This window comes from Sardina pilchardus, chromosome 2, assembly GCF_963854185.1.
Source record: "Sardina pilchardus chromosome 2, fSarPil1.1, whole genome shotgun sequence".
Lineage (NCBI taxonomy): Eukaryota > Metazoa > Chordata > Actinopteri > Clupeiformes > Clupeidae > Sardina > Sardina pilchardus.
The window spans coordinates 17,825,473-17,842,313 of NC_084995.1; the positions used below are offsets into that span (position 1 = coordinate 17,825,473).

Below are 16,841 nucleotides of genomic sequence, written 5' to 3' on the forward strand. Positions count from 1 at the left end.
GCTTAGTGCCTGAGATCATCAGGACAGCAGATTGAATGCTTGGCATGCCTACAAGAATGCACACAAAACCAACATTACTGCAGATTAACCTGTTGCCTTCTCAGAGAGCAAAGGAAAGGACGCTGGATGCTGGCCAAACAGAGAGGAAATGTACCATGTGTTACAGAGGGCAGAGAGTACACATACACCACAGACATAATACACAATGGAGGGGCACACACAATTCACAATTATAGAGAGGCAGAAACACACACACACACACACACACACACACTCTCCTCAGATGACCTGACCTCCTCAGATGACCATCAGAAATGAGTCTGGAACTCTGGCATTGGGAGTAGCCACACGGAGCTACATGAAGCATCATCCACATGTATCGGGCTTGATAATCGCACCTCGGTGCCAGACCCGCAGATCTCTGTACCTGTAGCTCTCTTAGCTGTTAAGACTACCATGGAGTACATCAGAAAAGGGGGGAGCTGCAGTACAGTGGTAATGTGGGCGTCTTGGACCACACAGACTCGGTGCCCATGGAAACACAGGGACTCTGACCTGAGATAATTTCCCCATCATCATTTCGCCTTCATCCCTAAACCCTCCCCAACTCTCTCTCCACTGACCAGTTAAATACATGGTAGGAGAGCCCAAAAATATAACAAATATTATATTATACATAAAAAATGAAAGAGAAAGCGAAGAGAAATACCATCTGCAAGAGGACACTGCCAAAGCACCCTTATTGTTGTGATGTGCTGGTCCTGGATGCGATGTGGGGGGCTTTACCATAACCTGCCCTGGGCTCACACAGCCAGGTGCACAATTGCAGCGCTCCATCCTCGGAGCATAAAAGTAGTTTTAGAAGATTGGTCTCATTTTGTTTCAAACGTACGAGCCGCCATCGCGTCTGCTGCAGCCAGTTCCATTGATTATAATGGAAGGTGATTGTTGCAGCATATGCTCCGCGAACAGAATGGTTGTTGAGTTAAATGCCTGGTGTAGCAGGCCTGTAAATCTCTGTCGCTGGCTGCACGCTGTGTCTGTGACTAGGCTGTCAATCAGCAGGAGGGAAGGGTGGGACAGAGGCCCTCAAACACTCCACAGGCATGTGATTAAATGATGGAGGGCGTCATGATGGCAAAATCAGAGGCCACTATAGCATTATATACATTACGTGAATTGAAACGATTGTATAAAAGAGCCAGAGTTTTTTCTATCTGATCAGGTGGACTGGCAGTCTGGGCTATATTTCAGAACAGCCACTCTGATATGGAAACGCTCCTTCTCTCTCTCGCTCCCACATATAGCTGTATGACGCACATCAAATGTGTTGCTGTAGTTAAGGGAGAGACCTCTTTCAGCAAACACTCAAAAACCCCTAATCAAATCCTAGGAGCTGTACCAGCGGTCTTCAGAGCTCCACCTGCTGCGTGAGACTGTGATTGACAGCGGACACTGTTTACCTGCTAGTCCCACTCAAAGAAGCAAACAAACAAACAAACACAGATAAGTACACACCAAGACACAGCAGCTTTCATGCAGTGCAAAAAAACATCGTTACTCCATAAGAGAACCAGATCCCCACACTCACTCTAGGGCACATCATACGGTACGATATCAGCCACTGCCAGCAGCACAGGAGTGAACAGGTTGTATCAATATGGAGCCCTGTAAGTGGGAGTGGGGGGGTTGGGGGGGCTCCGACCCAGACTCAGACCCGGGAGCACAGCCCTGCTTGTTTCACTCTGGTAATATAAGCAGCCTGTTGCTGTTTGTATAAGGTGAGCCTGCTCTGCAGTCACAGAACCACTCTTCTCAGCAGAGAGGGGTGTGAGGTAGAGATCTGACACACATCAAAAGGAGAGAGAGCAGGTTTACCACAACCACCCTAGGGGCCCAGGTGTGTGTGTGTGTGTGTGTGTGGGGGGGGGGGGGGGGGGGGGGGGGGGGTGACACCCAGGGGACATCCTCTAGGCATCAAGATCAGAGGAGAGAGGACCGGAGCAATAGACCACCAGTGGTACAGGACCCATAGAGCCAAGAGACACCCTCTGTGCTGTCACTCAGTCTTCCCTTTACACATGACATGCACACACGAATGCATACACACACACACACACACACACACACACACAAATGACAGAATATCTATGTCTCTCTCTCTCTCTTTACTGACAAGGAATGGCAGCCAACAACCAGCACCTTCAAATGGGCAATCATAAATAAATGCATGAAGACCACCTAGAAGTGGTAACGATGAGAGGAATCGGCGCTGCCACCCCAGAAGCGCTAGCAGAAGTGTGGAAGCAGCCTCAGTTTGTTTGCTTGTTTGTTTGTGGAGGCAGGCAAATAGTCGGGTCTCATGACTGCTGCACACATACGGGAGAAAGTTTTCCCAGGGAACCGGGGAGCGGGTGATGACACAAACAAGCATCTTTTTCTTCAGCAAACAAACAAATAAATAAATGAATAATAAATGTTTATAAAAACACTGACCCTAAAGTTTTACCCAACTTTCAATTCATCATCCTCCCCCCGGCTCAATACTCTACCTTATAAGGCGATCAATATAGCTTTAGGCAGGCCAGCAGACACCTGGGTTAACAAATGGAGAAAGTAATGCAAATAGTCTCGACTTTCTTGCCTACAATTCATCACTCTTATGAGGAATCGATCGCCTTTACTTCATGATGCACCCTCCGAAATCAGCACGCGCGGGGATCATGGCGATGTATGTGTCGACGGTGGAAGAGTCTGGCGCAGACTCCAAACTGAGCATGACTCCAAGAGATAAATGGCTGCTGGAGAACGACTGGGAAGGAGCAGTCCAGGAGCAGGAACAACATCCCTCCACTGCTTCACAAATCATACATGCCTGCGCATATCTCATGACTGGGTTTAAAGAATGCCAGCATGGCTAACATGCAAGTTCATATGAGGCAAGCCAGCCAACTGCTGAAACTTAAAGGCAAGGCAACTAAAATGTAATAACTGTGATGCGAAAAAGCTTAATAATTTTAGAGAGGCCATACGTTTAGACAGTAATGCAATCTCTGATCAGTGTCGCTTTGGGCTGTGCCTGGGTCAGGTGGCCAAGTCTGGCAAAGCAAGATATTTTACTGCAGTGTAGGAATGTACGCACACACACCTATATAACTCCCACAGGTGCTGGATATGGGCACAAATGTAGTCAAAAGAAAAACTATCCACACTTTGTCTAATATGCTATATGGTATTCACCTAACGAAAACCTGAGTGATCGAAATATAATGTAATACCGATTCTAGCCTCCCTGCACTGACTGTAAAATACAGGACTTTCTGGGTTTTTTTTTTTTTTTTTTTTTTGTCTGTTTTTCCTTTTACTGTGCAAAGCAGACTCAACCACAGGTTTTAAACTGTGCTATATTCATGAAATAACTCAACTTGCCTATCTAATGACCTTGCCATCACCCCGACCATACTGCTTTCAGACATCTGAGAGATAAAGGGCTGTTGCAGTGTGTGTGTGTGTGTGTGTGTGTGTGTGTGTGTGTGTGTGTGTGTGTGTGTGTGTGTGTGTGACACGGGGCACTGAATGCTGGTTTCCCAAAACTCAGTGGCGGGCGGCAGATGGATGAGGGGATCGGGAGTCCATTAGGGGAACACCTGTGCCGTCGTGGTGCAGTGCAGTGGTGTCAGGCGGCTCCGTTTGCTTGCTGTACTTACTGTTGATATGGTCGATGTAGTAGGTTCCCACCTGGGGGTCGTACGACGCCTCCCAGCCCCATGGCAACTCGTCACCCACGCAGTCAGCGAATGACAGCGGCTTCGTTATCCTGAGCGAGAGAGAGAGAGAGAGAGAGACAGAGGGAAAAGATGCTTTAATGCTTTTCTCCTAATATTGCACATATGTTCTCACTGCTTTGCCAACACCCAATATAGTCAGAGTCTGAAGATTATATATATGATATTTTACATATATATTTTTATATATATATATATATATATATATATATATATATAAAAAATATATAGACACACACACAACACACACAATGACTGATGAACATGCTCAAGGAGCCCAAGGCCAAGGGACCCATAAGTATGAGAACTGAAAAGTAAAGAAAGAAAGAAAGAGAGAGCGAGAAAAAAGAAAGAAAGAACAGCCAAAATGTTACAGTAAAATGTCATAAGGAGGATCAGCATCTAATCCGCTGATAGTTTCACATTCTAACTCTTTTTTTATTTTGTTTTGTACAAAGTACATGTCCAGCCAAGAAAGCCCTGAAAGAACAAATAGCCAGCGCCATCAACAACATCAACAACAACAACATTCCTCTACTGCACCAGAGTGGCCAAAGTCTACAGTTGGAGCTATGCCGTACCAGGCAGGAGTGCGAGCGTGTGAGCGTGTGTGTGAAAGAGAGAATGTGTGTGTGTGTGTGTGTGCATGTGTGTGAATGGTTGTGCAAAGCCAGAGAGTGAAGGGCATGGGGGGGAGGAAGGCAACCCATGAAAACGAATCTCAGTCAGCAATGAGGAACATGGAGAAAAACGACTCAAATCTCATCTACTCGTCGTCAGCCCTACAAAGCTCCATCTCCCAGCTGAACAAAAGCACTTTTTAGCCGAACAATAAAAGAAGATAACTCAAAATAGTACCGCCAGGTGTCAGATCGCTTTTGACAGTAGGACGGTCACCATTTCTGGGAGATTGCATCACACACAATGAACTACTTTGGGACGCATACTTTGGTTACTGGACATCTCTGACACGCATCATGGCAAAAGATCCATGATTTTTTGTTCAAGAAAGAGGCAAGCCAGTGTTTAGTCTGTGGAGATGCTCTTGCAGTGATGAGAAAGGGCAATATTTAGCGTCATAACCATAATCCCGAAACATGTTAAACTTGATGAGTTGCAAGGACAAATGCGCTTGGATTAAACTTAACGCTCTTTGGCGAAGGTCGGTTGCCTGACAAGCAGTGTTCACAAGACTGCATTCTGACAGAGACAATGTTACGCAGGCTGTCATTAGCAATAAGCGTTGGCAACCTCGCAAAAGAGGACCAGCTTCTGCCATCTCATTAGACAGGTCAGTGTGATAGGCTATGTGTTTAAAGATTTTGCATTGAATGATAAGTCATAAAAAATGAAATGTCCCCCAATAGGAGAAAGGCCTCCAACCACCAACCTCAGATCTCCATCTCTCAAAACACTGCCCTGACCGTGGGGGGAATATTTGCATCTAACACAGTCGTCGCCCCCCCCCCATCTGTGAAGGTTAAAGGGTTCATTAGCTGTCAAGACTGCATGTCACTGTCATTTTGAGATCAAGGTGTCAGACCAAGCAAGGGAAGTGAACATGGACTTTGCAAGAGTCATAAATGTCAAGACAAGGGCAAGGGCTGTCTCCATAACAGCATACTGACCGTAACGCCTCAAGCACTGTAGCATTCACCTAATGGTGGGGTGGGGTCAAAGTTCACAGGCAAGGTCAGAGTTCAGAGGTAAGCTCAAAGTCCCCAAAGGAGTACAAGCACAGCATGCTTTGGAGAAATGAGGCGAAGACGTGCAAGCACAAAGCAGAACGAGAAAAACAGCGGCGCACAAGAGTGTTGTTTACTTAAAATCTCTCCCAATTAGTTGCCACGTTGGTTTTCAATTTGCACAACATGTGCTTAGCAGATTAGCAAATTCTGCAACAAACCAAGCTCTGTGATGTGAAGTGAGTGTTTTGTGTGTTTGAGTGTGGGTGTGTCGACAACTCATAAACATATGTAAACAAATCCCATATCACCAGAAGAAAACGGTACACACCCAGTCTTGTCTCTCTGCAGGGATGACACAGATCAATGTGTGTAGACAAACAGTGGCACACTGCTGGGGTAAATACTACGTGTTATGGTGCGCCTGCACGCACACACACCCGCAAACACGCACACACACACACACACACACACACTAACGCCTGCACGCACGCACACACACACACACACACACACTCCTGCCGGGCAGTCAGTGTGGTATGGCCCTCTGGTTGCACCGTAAAAGGTTAAACATTAGACAGGAGTATGCCTGGAATGCACAATCACTACAGCCAGCAGCACAGACAATTCCTAACCTCTTCTTCTGACCCGTCTCTCGCTCCGCCATTAGCTTATCGCCTTCTCCTACTCTACGGATTGATGCATTCTATTGCACAATAAACACAAAGCTCTTCATCCTTCTCTCTCTCTTACTGTTGCCAACTCTCCTTTTCATGAATCATGAATCATCATTGAGACCCGACCACCAGTTGAACTTTGAACCCCCCTATAGCAGAACCGGAGCAGAAATTCCTTCAACTGAATGGATGAATGAAGAGTAGAGAGACACAACTTAACATCACGGCCAACTACAAACAGCACATCCACACCGGTCTGCACCCAAGCTCCTCTGCCAAGTCTCCCAGCATCGCCCGGCCAGGTTAAGCCCTCTGATCACAGCAGTCACGCTGACAAAAGAGGCAGTGGCTGGTCCTTGATAGGACCTTCATCGGACATTCATCAATAGCCTAGCCCTGCTGCCCTGCTGCCCTGCTCCCTTGCTCTCTGAAACCACTTCACGTCTAAAATTTGGAACCACTTTTAGCCTGAGAGTCTGAGGGTCAATACAGAGAGGCTATGCAGCCTCACTATGGGGACAGATGTCTTCTCGGCTCGTCACCTGGCTATTGTCAGCTACAGTATAACCTCGATTTTGGTTTTGGGCTAATGTGTAGTTGGTAACAAGTGCTTTGATCAGGTGTGTGTATACCAGTGGCAGCCCTCGCGGCACCGCCTGCATAACAAGTCAACATCGTTCACCTTCCCACCGCACAGGCACACACACACACAGAGTTACAGGCAATAACCACATGCTGTAAATCTCTGCCATACACACACTGATAGCAACACAACACCCTGAGTCACTACACGGCGGCGAGCTGATCAGCTCTGAGCCAGGACGCTTCCCTGGGAGTGAAGGAGCGGATGTCGGCTGTCAGAGAGGACACGGGGTGAGCTGGACGCCTCTCCTCGCCTCGGCGTGCCACAGGTCCGCCGCACATTTCACAAGCGGGCCACGGACCGGGCACTGCTGCCAGCGCCAATGCTCCGCTTTTGATCTCGCCGCACGGTCCACCACGGTGGCGAGAGCCAAGCCCTCATTGACCGGGCCAAATCGGAAAAGGCCCACGAACCCAGCACAGCCCTCCACCGGGCCGTCAACAAAACACACACACAGAAGTCACTGACAGCGGTGACGATTCAATTTATGCTCTCCCTTTCTCTTTATCGCTCTCCTTCACACACACACAGAGTTTTATTGCCCTCTCACAGCAAATTGCTGGCAAATACAATGAGAGCATGTGTTGAGCGGAGCCCGAGATAAGATATGAATGGCTTTTGATGCCATCCGGCTACGCACGTCGCCTTGCCGATCATTGTGGAGCGGTCACGAGCCACTTTGTGGGTTAGATTGTCAACGTGTCTGAATCGCCAAGATAAATGCAACACAGAGATTTGGGGAGGAGGGGACCTTGTTGCGTCTCCTCCCTGGGCTGGTCTGTTGAGCTTGATAACGTGGGCCAGACAGACCATAAAGAATATCGGCATAGTAGCCCCTATTTAGGACCCTTCGAATAAGACTAACTCCAGAGAGAGCAGGACAGGAGGCATGACCCAGTAGTAAGTCATCAGCCCCACAAACACAGAGCAGCGAGGTGCCCCAGACTGACCTGGGCTATGCCCATATTCTCTCAGAAGAGAGGAGTCCTTCTGAAATGTGCCAAAAGACAGAGCGACTTGGCAAACTGTGCCGAGAACAGGAGTGTCCATGATGTCAAACACTCATGGCTCCTGACAAACCCACTGACGACTGTGTGAACACACGCATACACGGTTTATAATGTAGGCCCAGTAGATTCTTCAATGCTGACTATTCTTTAGTGTGTGTGTGTGTCTGTAGGCGTGTGTGTGTGTGTGTGTGTGTGTGTGCATTCTAATCAATGAAATGAGTAAAATAGAACTTCTCTGAAACATCCCTGGAATACAGAGCTGAATGAATTTAGGGCGAGGTGGGCTGTAGGACACAACAAGTAGGCTGAGTGATTAGTTGAATTTTATCCAGTCGCGGCTTTGGCTTCCAATGACTACGAGAGCAAAACAATCAAGATAAAACGACTGTTTCACTGCATTCCATTTAGCCGTGACGCTCTTGTTCTGTGTGGTGATATAAATCCTTCTCATCCCTCTCCTCTACAGCACCAAACACTCCAGCTCTGCAATGTTATCCCAATGCAAAAACTAGATATATGACCGCCGCTCAGTCCTGTACAAGTGATAAAGGCCTACATTGACCATGTTTCTGCACATCTGCACACAAAAGCACCACTGTGCTGAGGGAAAAAAAGGTGGACGGGCGAAGCGCTTCACAAATAATCACGTTAAAGGTGCTATTTGTTTTTTTAGTTAGAAACATAAAATGACGTTGAAATATAATGGAATATGAGGAGACAACCGTTCCAACAGTAAAACACACATATGATTTGTGTTGCGTTGTGTGATATCAACTGAAGTTAGCATGCAAACCAGCCAGCATCAGCCCAGCTCTTGTAACATCACTTTGCTCCACCACGGGTGTCTCTGTATTAAAATACAATGCAAGGCAATGCGGAAGTGGCATGTGGCTGCATTCAAGATAGCTCCAAGACAACAGAACTCCACATCGCACCCTTACTCAGTCGTGAACTCAATCGTGTGGGATTTCTGCCATGATCGGACAGCCTCAATCTGGAGTATGCATGCGTGTGTGAGGAGGTGTGTGTGTGTGTGTAAGGCTGGGAAGCCCCTTCCTTCTGGTGAACCTCAGAGGATACAGAAGGTTCCATGCCCCCCAACACACACACACACACACACACACACACACACACACACACACACACACACACACACACACACACACACACACACACACACACACACACACACACACACACACACACACACACACACACACACACACACACACACACACACACACACACACACACACACACACACACACACACACACACCCCTCCACACCACCCTCCAGTCTCCATGGGTACAGTGGGCACAGCATTGTCTGGCCCCCTCCTCCGTAACCTCTCCCTTTCTCCGCCTCCTTCAGTCTCACTCTCTTCACAATGTCATTCACACCCGCCCAGATGCCAGTGTCTTTCAAAAGCCACGATTTACATCACTCCCTTTATTTCAGCCCTACTTTCTTCCCATCCAACTCTTTTTTTCAGCCACCACTGCCAACACAAGAAGCCGAGGGAACTGGTGTGTGTGTGTGCGTGTGTGTGTGTGTGTGTGTGTGTGTGTGTGTGTGTGTGTGTGTGTGTGTGTGTGTGTGGAGGGGTCTTTTGTGTCTGTGGCGTACTTATACAAATTTGCCCTAATTAAATGGGTTAAGCTCCATTAAACGGTGAAAGTAAAAGAATGCAGAGAGGACTCGTCTGGAATTTTATCTATGTGCTGATTTTTTTTCCCTTCTGCTTCTCCTTCTTTTTTTTCTTTCTTTTTTTTTTTTTAAATAAACAGCTTGGGCCGGTGCTCCGGGTGTCTCGGCTAAGGCCTATAAATTCCCCTTTTCTGGAGTCCTCTCTCAGACAGCAGAGCCCAGGAATGCAGATGGCCTGACACAGCCTGCTATTCTCCAAGCCTCACACCCTCACTGAGATCTGGGGCAGAGAGAGAGGGAGAGGGAGAGGGAGAGAGAGAGAGAGAGAGAGAAACAAATACAAAGATAGAAAGAAAGAAATAGAAAAAACAGATAAAAAGAGAGATAGAGAGAGAGAGAAAAGAGAGACAGAAAGAAAGAAAGAAGGCAGGAAAATAGATAGAAAAAAGAGAGAGATAGAAAGAGAAAAAAAGAGAAAGAAAGGGCAAAGAAAAGAAAAGAAAGGAATATGAGAAAAGCGAGAGGACAGTGCAACTGAGTGACAGTGAAAAGAGGGGATAGAAAGCAGAAGAGAAGAGGAGAGAGGAATGAAAGAGGAGGAGCAAAAGGGAAAAGAAAGAAAGAAAGAAAGTCTCCTGCCACTGGCCAGAGTTTCCTCTGCTCCAGTGCACAGGTCGACACCGGTTGCTATGGGGACGTGAGGGGATGGAGTGTGTGGGAGAAACATGAGGAAGTGTTGGCTGCATGCAGAGGGGCCGGCTCAGCCAACAGCCCTCTATCCAGCACCACTGTGCAATGCACGCGTGTGCGCGCACACACACACTCACACACAGACACACACACACACACACACACACTTTAAACTGTGCTGACAGGAGTTCATGCTCTCTGAACACACTTCTCATCTGCGAGGGTACTGCATGTGAACATGCCCAAATGGAAAACACATGTTGCTGGCTGCCAATTGGAAGTTTCCAATACAGTTACTTGCCGTTTGCAAGACACTGTGCAGAAATTTCACAAAAAAGCTAGATCACATTAGTTAGTTATCGACTGAAGCTAGCATGCAAACCAGCTAGCATCAGCCAAGCTCTTGTAACATCACTTTGACCCATGGGTGTCCCTCTATTAAATACAATGCAAGTCAACAGAAGTGCCATGAAGTGCCATGTGGTTGCGTGTGTGCCTTCCATCTGGTGCAGTACACTGGTAGAACCTCAGAGGATACAGAGGGTTCCATGCCCACCTCCACCAATCATGGCACAGAGACACTGGCACAGAGACATCAGTTTAGTGTTCAGCTCATAAGCTTTCTTTTACACTACACTTGCAGCCTTTGTACACTTAAGGGTGTTAGGGAAGGCAGAGAGCATCCATTTTGCATCTTTAAGTGGTCTTCCATTCATCACAGAGCATATGTGCGGGAGAGAGTGTGTGTGTGTGTGTGTGTGTGTGTTGGATTTGAGCCGTTCCTCTGAACATCACAAGAGTATTTCCTTGAGTGCACCTACACCGCCGACTCTGACCAATCGGCATGCAGGAGGCACCCGAGGCCTAAGATTCCTTAGATCCCGTGACACAGTCCAGCGCCTCTGATGTCACTGCCTGCATAGTGAATTAGGGCTGGGTCATATGAGACACGGACCTACTGTAACTCTAACACTCAAACACACACACGCGCAGGCACACGCACACGCACACGCACACGCACACGCACACGCACACGCACACGCACACGCACACGCACACGCACACACACACACACACACACACCTCCCGTCTTCCTCCCCTCACAGACCTGCCTTCCTGCGCTAACCTTGCGATGAGATATCACTGATTATCAGGCAGAAATAACAAATCGGCGAAGAGCAGGTCGGGAGCAAGGCGAGACGAGAGAAAAGCGAGCTGGGGGCTTGGGGAGTGTTTACCATGCAGGGCTCGCTAACGCCTCTTATCTGCCAAGACCATCTTCATTACCGCTCTGTTCTACTCCTGCACAACACAATCACCTCAAACCTTCCCGAGTCAGGTGAGGATGTTCTGTGCAGTGCAGTGTTCTCTTACCCTGACCTTTTTTTTCTTCTTTTTTTTTTATTTTTAAATGTGGGAGTTAGGGAGTTGGGGAGTTGGGGAGGTGGGTGGATGGGTGGGGATGGTGGGGGTAGACTTCTTTTCTTTTTGTTATGCCCCCTAGCTGCCAAACGGCACAAGCTGAGGTACTTAGGACTGCACACAACCGTTGGCATTTCTGACAGCAGGCCAAGAGCTGTGTGAATGCCCCCCCCAACTCCTGCGCTCCACTGGCCAAGCAATGCAGGTGCTGTTCCCTCCCTTTCTGTCTTTATTCACATCTCTCTCCTTCACACACACATTATCTGCCCCCCCCCCCCCCCCACACACCCACACACACACACACACACACTATGCCAAATTCAACACACAGCACTCATCTTTCTCTAACTGGAAGCCCTCTAAGAATTTCTAAGGAAATTCGGAAGGAGCAGGCCACGCTCAAAAGTGCATTGACTAGGGCTGCACAATTATCGCAATCTTGTGCACACGGTCTCACCAACCAGGGGCAATATATATCGTGATGTATTGTATGATGACCTATGTATCATGATGCGTACTGTATCGCAAGGTCCTCGTCAATACACACAGCCCTGTGCCAGACACATTCAGCAGAATGGGAATGCAAACAGAGCACAAGGACTGCGAGGGGGATCTGATACAACCACGACAACCCTGGAGGAGGTGTGAAGCTAGAGCCCCTTTTACAGGTGTCGTGTGTGTGTGTGTGTGTGTGTGTGTGTGTGTGCTGGTGTGCGGGTGTGTGTGTGTGTGTGTGTACTGTACCCAAAAGACTCGACATCCGAGCTGGATTCTCATCTTGCAACTTTAAGGATCTGATCTGTACGCTGCCCCTTTTGCGACCTCATGATGTGTGGGAGGAATAACGTTTTCACGCAGTTAATAGAACGGACATTGTGGAGAGGTTTTGCTACACTCCAACAACACTCCATCTCAAATTTTAAAACAAGATAATAACCTATAAGAGCAGTACTACTACTGGCTTACAGTATATTCCATCGTACTACAAATAAATGAAGACCAACACTGCACACTCCCTGCCAGCCGAGGAGATGCTCTCCTCAACAGGTAAGTGGGGTGTGACAATTCACCATCTCAATGCAATTGAGGAGAGAGACGCATAGACAACGAGAGACAACGCACCGCTTTACAGAGTCACCATATACCATGGCAATTCACCGTTCACTTTCTTTGAGATCCTAGTTTGATCTCATCTCAGTCTTAACTGTTTTGAATAGTCTGTATTCGTGAGTGTATCAAACTATGAGCCCTGCACCATGTATCGAACAGAATCTTGAGTTGACTATTGTTACACTCCTAGAGAGAACATTCAGAGGAATTCTTGTGAAGTCCAGAAGACCCACTGGGGATTCCCGCAGTCCTCAGTCAAAGGAAGCCACCAACAAAGGTAAGAGCATGCTTTCAAGTAGGGTTGGTTTAGCAAAAGCTGCCACCATCAGCTTCTGCTCCCCTGTGGGTACTGAAAGGACGGCCATGAGGCTACTATACCGAGGCCCTGCTGCAGTGTATGCGACTACCAGCTACCTCATTGACTGAAGTGCTAGATAAGCCTGCGGTTTCATTGCCAAGGACCACAGGAATGTCTGCTTTCCTGTGCGTTAAAAGTGAGTAATGCTTCAGATGCACATATCACTCACTCACACACACACACACACACACACACACACACACACACACACACACACAATGCGCCAAGGACAGACAGGGCCTGGGAAACGGTGTGTGGGAGGTTATTTATTCGTAAATTCACTGACTCTCTCTGTTATTTAAAACAAACTCACTCATGCACTCACTCACTCACTTACTGAAACAGATAGAGATAGCTGGTAACTATGTTCTCACATGTTTACTCTCTAGGATTTCTAACAACTTAAAATGTTCTGCTGTTTCCTGAAAAAGGCCACATCAGGCCAGGGCTCCTGAGCACAAACCAGCCTCCACCTAGAACTTCCACCACTGGTTCAAGGCTGGTTCTTTTGGTTTATGTGATCAGAGATCCCTAAAGGTTCTGTGAAAACCGATGCGAACAGCAGGAAGACAGCAAGAACAAGAGCATCTTTACAGCTGAGGAGCCCGGCCACATGGCAGTAGCCATAAATCTGTCATAAATTTCAGCCGTTATCAGTCATCTGGGATGACAATGGGGCCAGTGCTTCATCTCTCTATACTCTCGTTCTTTCTCTTTATCTCTCTCTCTCTCTCTCTCTCTCTCTCTCTCTCTCTCTCTCTAGCAAAGATCACAGGAATGAGGAAGCAACGCCGATAAGCAGCTATTACAAAGCCGCAACCTCTGCCATTATGCTTATGGTAATGTTTCTGAAGGACAGTCATCTCCTCTGTGACGCAAGTCTCATCCCAGAACTGTTCAATGGCATTCTTAATGAGTTAGGCTAACAAAGCATAAACCACAATCAGCAGCTGGACATGAGGTGACGACATTAGAACAAGGAGGAAGTGGTTGGAAGCATCTTGCATGACCGAGATGAACACGTCAGAAGCTTAGCAGGATGGATTGCAAAAATGAGACCTAAGTAGGCCTACACAAAAGGCCAAAGACCAGATGAGTCAATGGCTCAAGGAATATATTTAGGCAAAAAGGTGAACATGGCAAAAAATGTTTTAAAAAATTGCCATTTCTCAACCTTAGAAATATAGTCATGACTGAAAAATGCCTTGTCAACACGCAACATTTGAAACAGTCAGCTCTGACAAGGCTGAAGTGTTGCACAATTAAAACAGGGAGAACTGTAAAGGCCTCTGCATAAGTGCACGGTCAGACGTCAACTGGCAGACGCTTCACACAAAAGCGTCCGCTAAATTCCATAGCCATTGGATAAACAATAGATATTGTTGAGTCGTTTATGGAACTGAATTGTAATTAAGGTGGTGGCGTCAAAAGTCAACACAGGGTTGTAGGGTTGTATTGAAAACAATCAAATTGAATGTAATCAAATGTAGAAAGTGGAGTGTCCTACAGGCGGAGTTTCCTCTGCTGACCTCTCCTGTGTGACCCTCACTCTTGAGACCGATCTGCATACTCATTACCTGCACGGTCCAGCAGTTATGTGCAAAATTCTGTGCCCGACACGTTGTACTTGTGTTCTATCGGAGTTACCACCCAACATTTAAAAGCGCATTTTGACCTTTCAACTTAAGACATTCTAAGTGGAATCACTTGGAATTCACTTACAATCTTCTGAAGCGCATTAAAAATCGGTTTGGGATGACTATGCATGATACTTTTCAACATAATATAATAACATTATAATAACAACAGGTTGTAGCTAAAACTGAAATGATATCAAGGGCTACAAAAATATGAAGGCACACATTTGGACAGATGTTTCACAGGCCTTGGGTTTTGGGACCCAGTGATGAAACAGACAAGGTTTGAATCTGAGACAGCAGCAACAATCACCTTCTCTGATTTGACAGGAAATGACCGAGGAGTGCTTTAGGCCATAGCTTACCTGAAGGGAAACTCAGCCTGCAGCTTGGAATCTATCCTCACTGTCATGGAAGGCTCCCCTATCATATTGATACTGTTTGGGTCAAATGAAGTTAAGACATAAAGATTCATGCGGAGCTATGACAGAAGCGGCAGCACCGTACCACATTTGGGTCTTAGTGACCCAGGTTCAATTTCCAGCCTGCGGCAATCTCTGTCTGTTTCTCTGTCTCTCTGACTCGGTCTCTCTCTCTGACTCAGTCGCTCTCTCTAAACGCACAACATCTATGGACGTTCTTTGGGCATTTTAGGTTGAGGTTACTCCTGGGGATGAAACAGAATGATTGCACTTCATGCAGCACACTTCCTACCTTCATTGTTCATCCGGCATAGAGACAACTAAACTCAAGGGCAAGTGAGGTAAAGTCTGTGAGTGCAGGCAGCGACAGCAACTCTGGCTTCTCTCTATGTCAGTATTGTTTCATTAATGAGATACTCAGCTGGGTATTATTAACCTGAAACAAGACAGCAGGAAGCCTGTGACCTGGTTGCAATGAACATTTGGCTCCATTATAAAAATGATTGCTTTTTTTCACCTAAACAAAATTGCATGCGAGAGCTTGTTTCACATTTTCTCCAAACATAACACTGTTCTCCTCACTCTCAAAGCTTAACACAGGCTGTCTGAGGGGGGGATTCTAAATAAAGCTCTTAGAATCGTTTACTAATCAATCAAATAGAACAGGTTAGCTACAGCAATGTGTTGGGATGAAAACTATTTTACAGCAGCAGGCTTGAGGCCTTCCTACACGTTTTTCACAGCTGTGTTGTGCAAGTGGAGAACCTAAACCATCTTCCTCACTCACTCACTCGGCTCCAGTGTATCCAAGTAGTCTAGGTTTCAGTACTTTAAGCCATTGGTTGGTTGGTGCCAAAATCACTGAATGCATTTTCAGAAAAATGCAAATTGAGGTTGTCTGAGGATGTGTCTTCTGCAGTTGGAAGACAGCATGGGACAAGTGAATAATTGTACACTGGTGTTAAGCAGTGAGATTCAATGTCTGCTAAAGGTGTGTAACAAGCCCAAGGAGGTTGTAGGTTACAGAGATTTTAGAATAGCCAGGGGACATAAAGGGGTGTTAGGACGCAAAGTCCCTAAAATCGAACATAGTTGTGGAGAATTTGTGACCCTTTTGTGGCCCTTTTGCTTCTCTAAGGTGACTATTATCATATTTCATGAAGCTAACAATATGAGAGCAATGTTTCTTTGCTTTTGTAAAGAATACACTAAAGACTTATTTGTTTATTTCATGATGAAGTGTTTATCTGCCGTTATAGTATGCTTTTCAACTCCAACTAATCTTTAGGCTAAATACAGCACCATTGGAAAGTGCCTGCTATTTGACTTCACTCACACTTTTGCATCTGGTTGTGGTGTATTCATATACAAATTACAGTCGGTTAAAACAACAGCGACAGCGCAAAGCAGCTCAAATATTGTGTACGCAATATTAACTTTACTGACATGATATCGTAAGAGAACTCAAAAATACTTCAGTTGCGAATCTGAACCCAAGACCATTAGACTAGATCAAGGCAAACGTGTTGGAGCAGTCAAATTGTCCATATGATTAAATCCGTAGGAGAAAACAAACATAAAGCTCTGATTGGCAACAAATGTGGCACTTCCACCACACTGACCAGCCCTTTAATTTGACTGGGTTTCAGTCTGTGTCACACCTACAGTATACTAGACCAGCTCAGAGTAGAACACAATGTATCGAAATGTGAATGAAAACTGGGCACCTCCTCCTCACCTATTTCACTTGGAG

At 46.5% G+C, this 16,841-nt stretch overlaps 1 protein-coding gene across 1 annotated transcript in view; it reads right to left on the bottom strand.

Moving 5' to 3' along the window:
• The window catches only part of LOC134065423 (protein WWC2-like), a 53,305-nt gene that overhangs the window by 32,719 nt on the left and 3,745 nt on the right, over positions 1 to 16,841 (bottom strand). Inside the window, exon 2 of the mRNA XM_062520547.1 lies at positions 3,708 to 3,817. Within this exon, the coding sequence (XP_062376531.1) occupies positions 3,708 to 3,817 (110 nt within the window). The remainder of the gene's footprint in view (positions 1 to 3,707; positions 3,818 to 16,841) is intronic.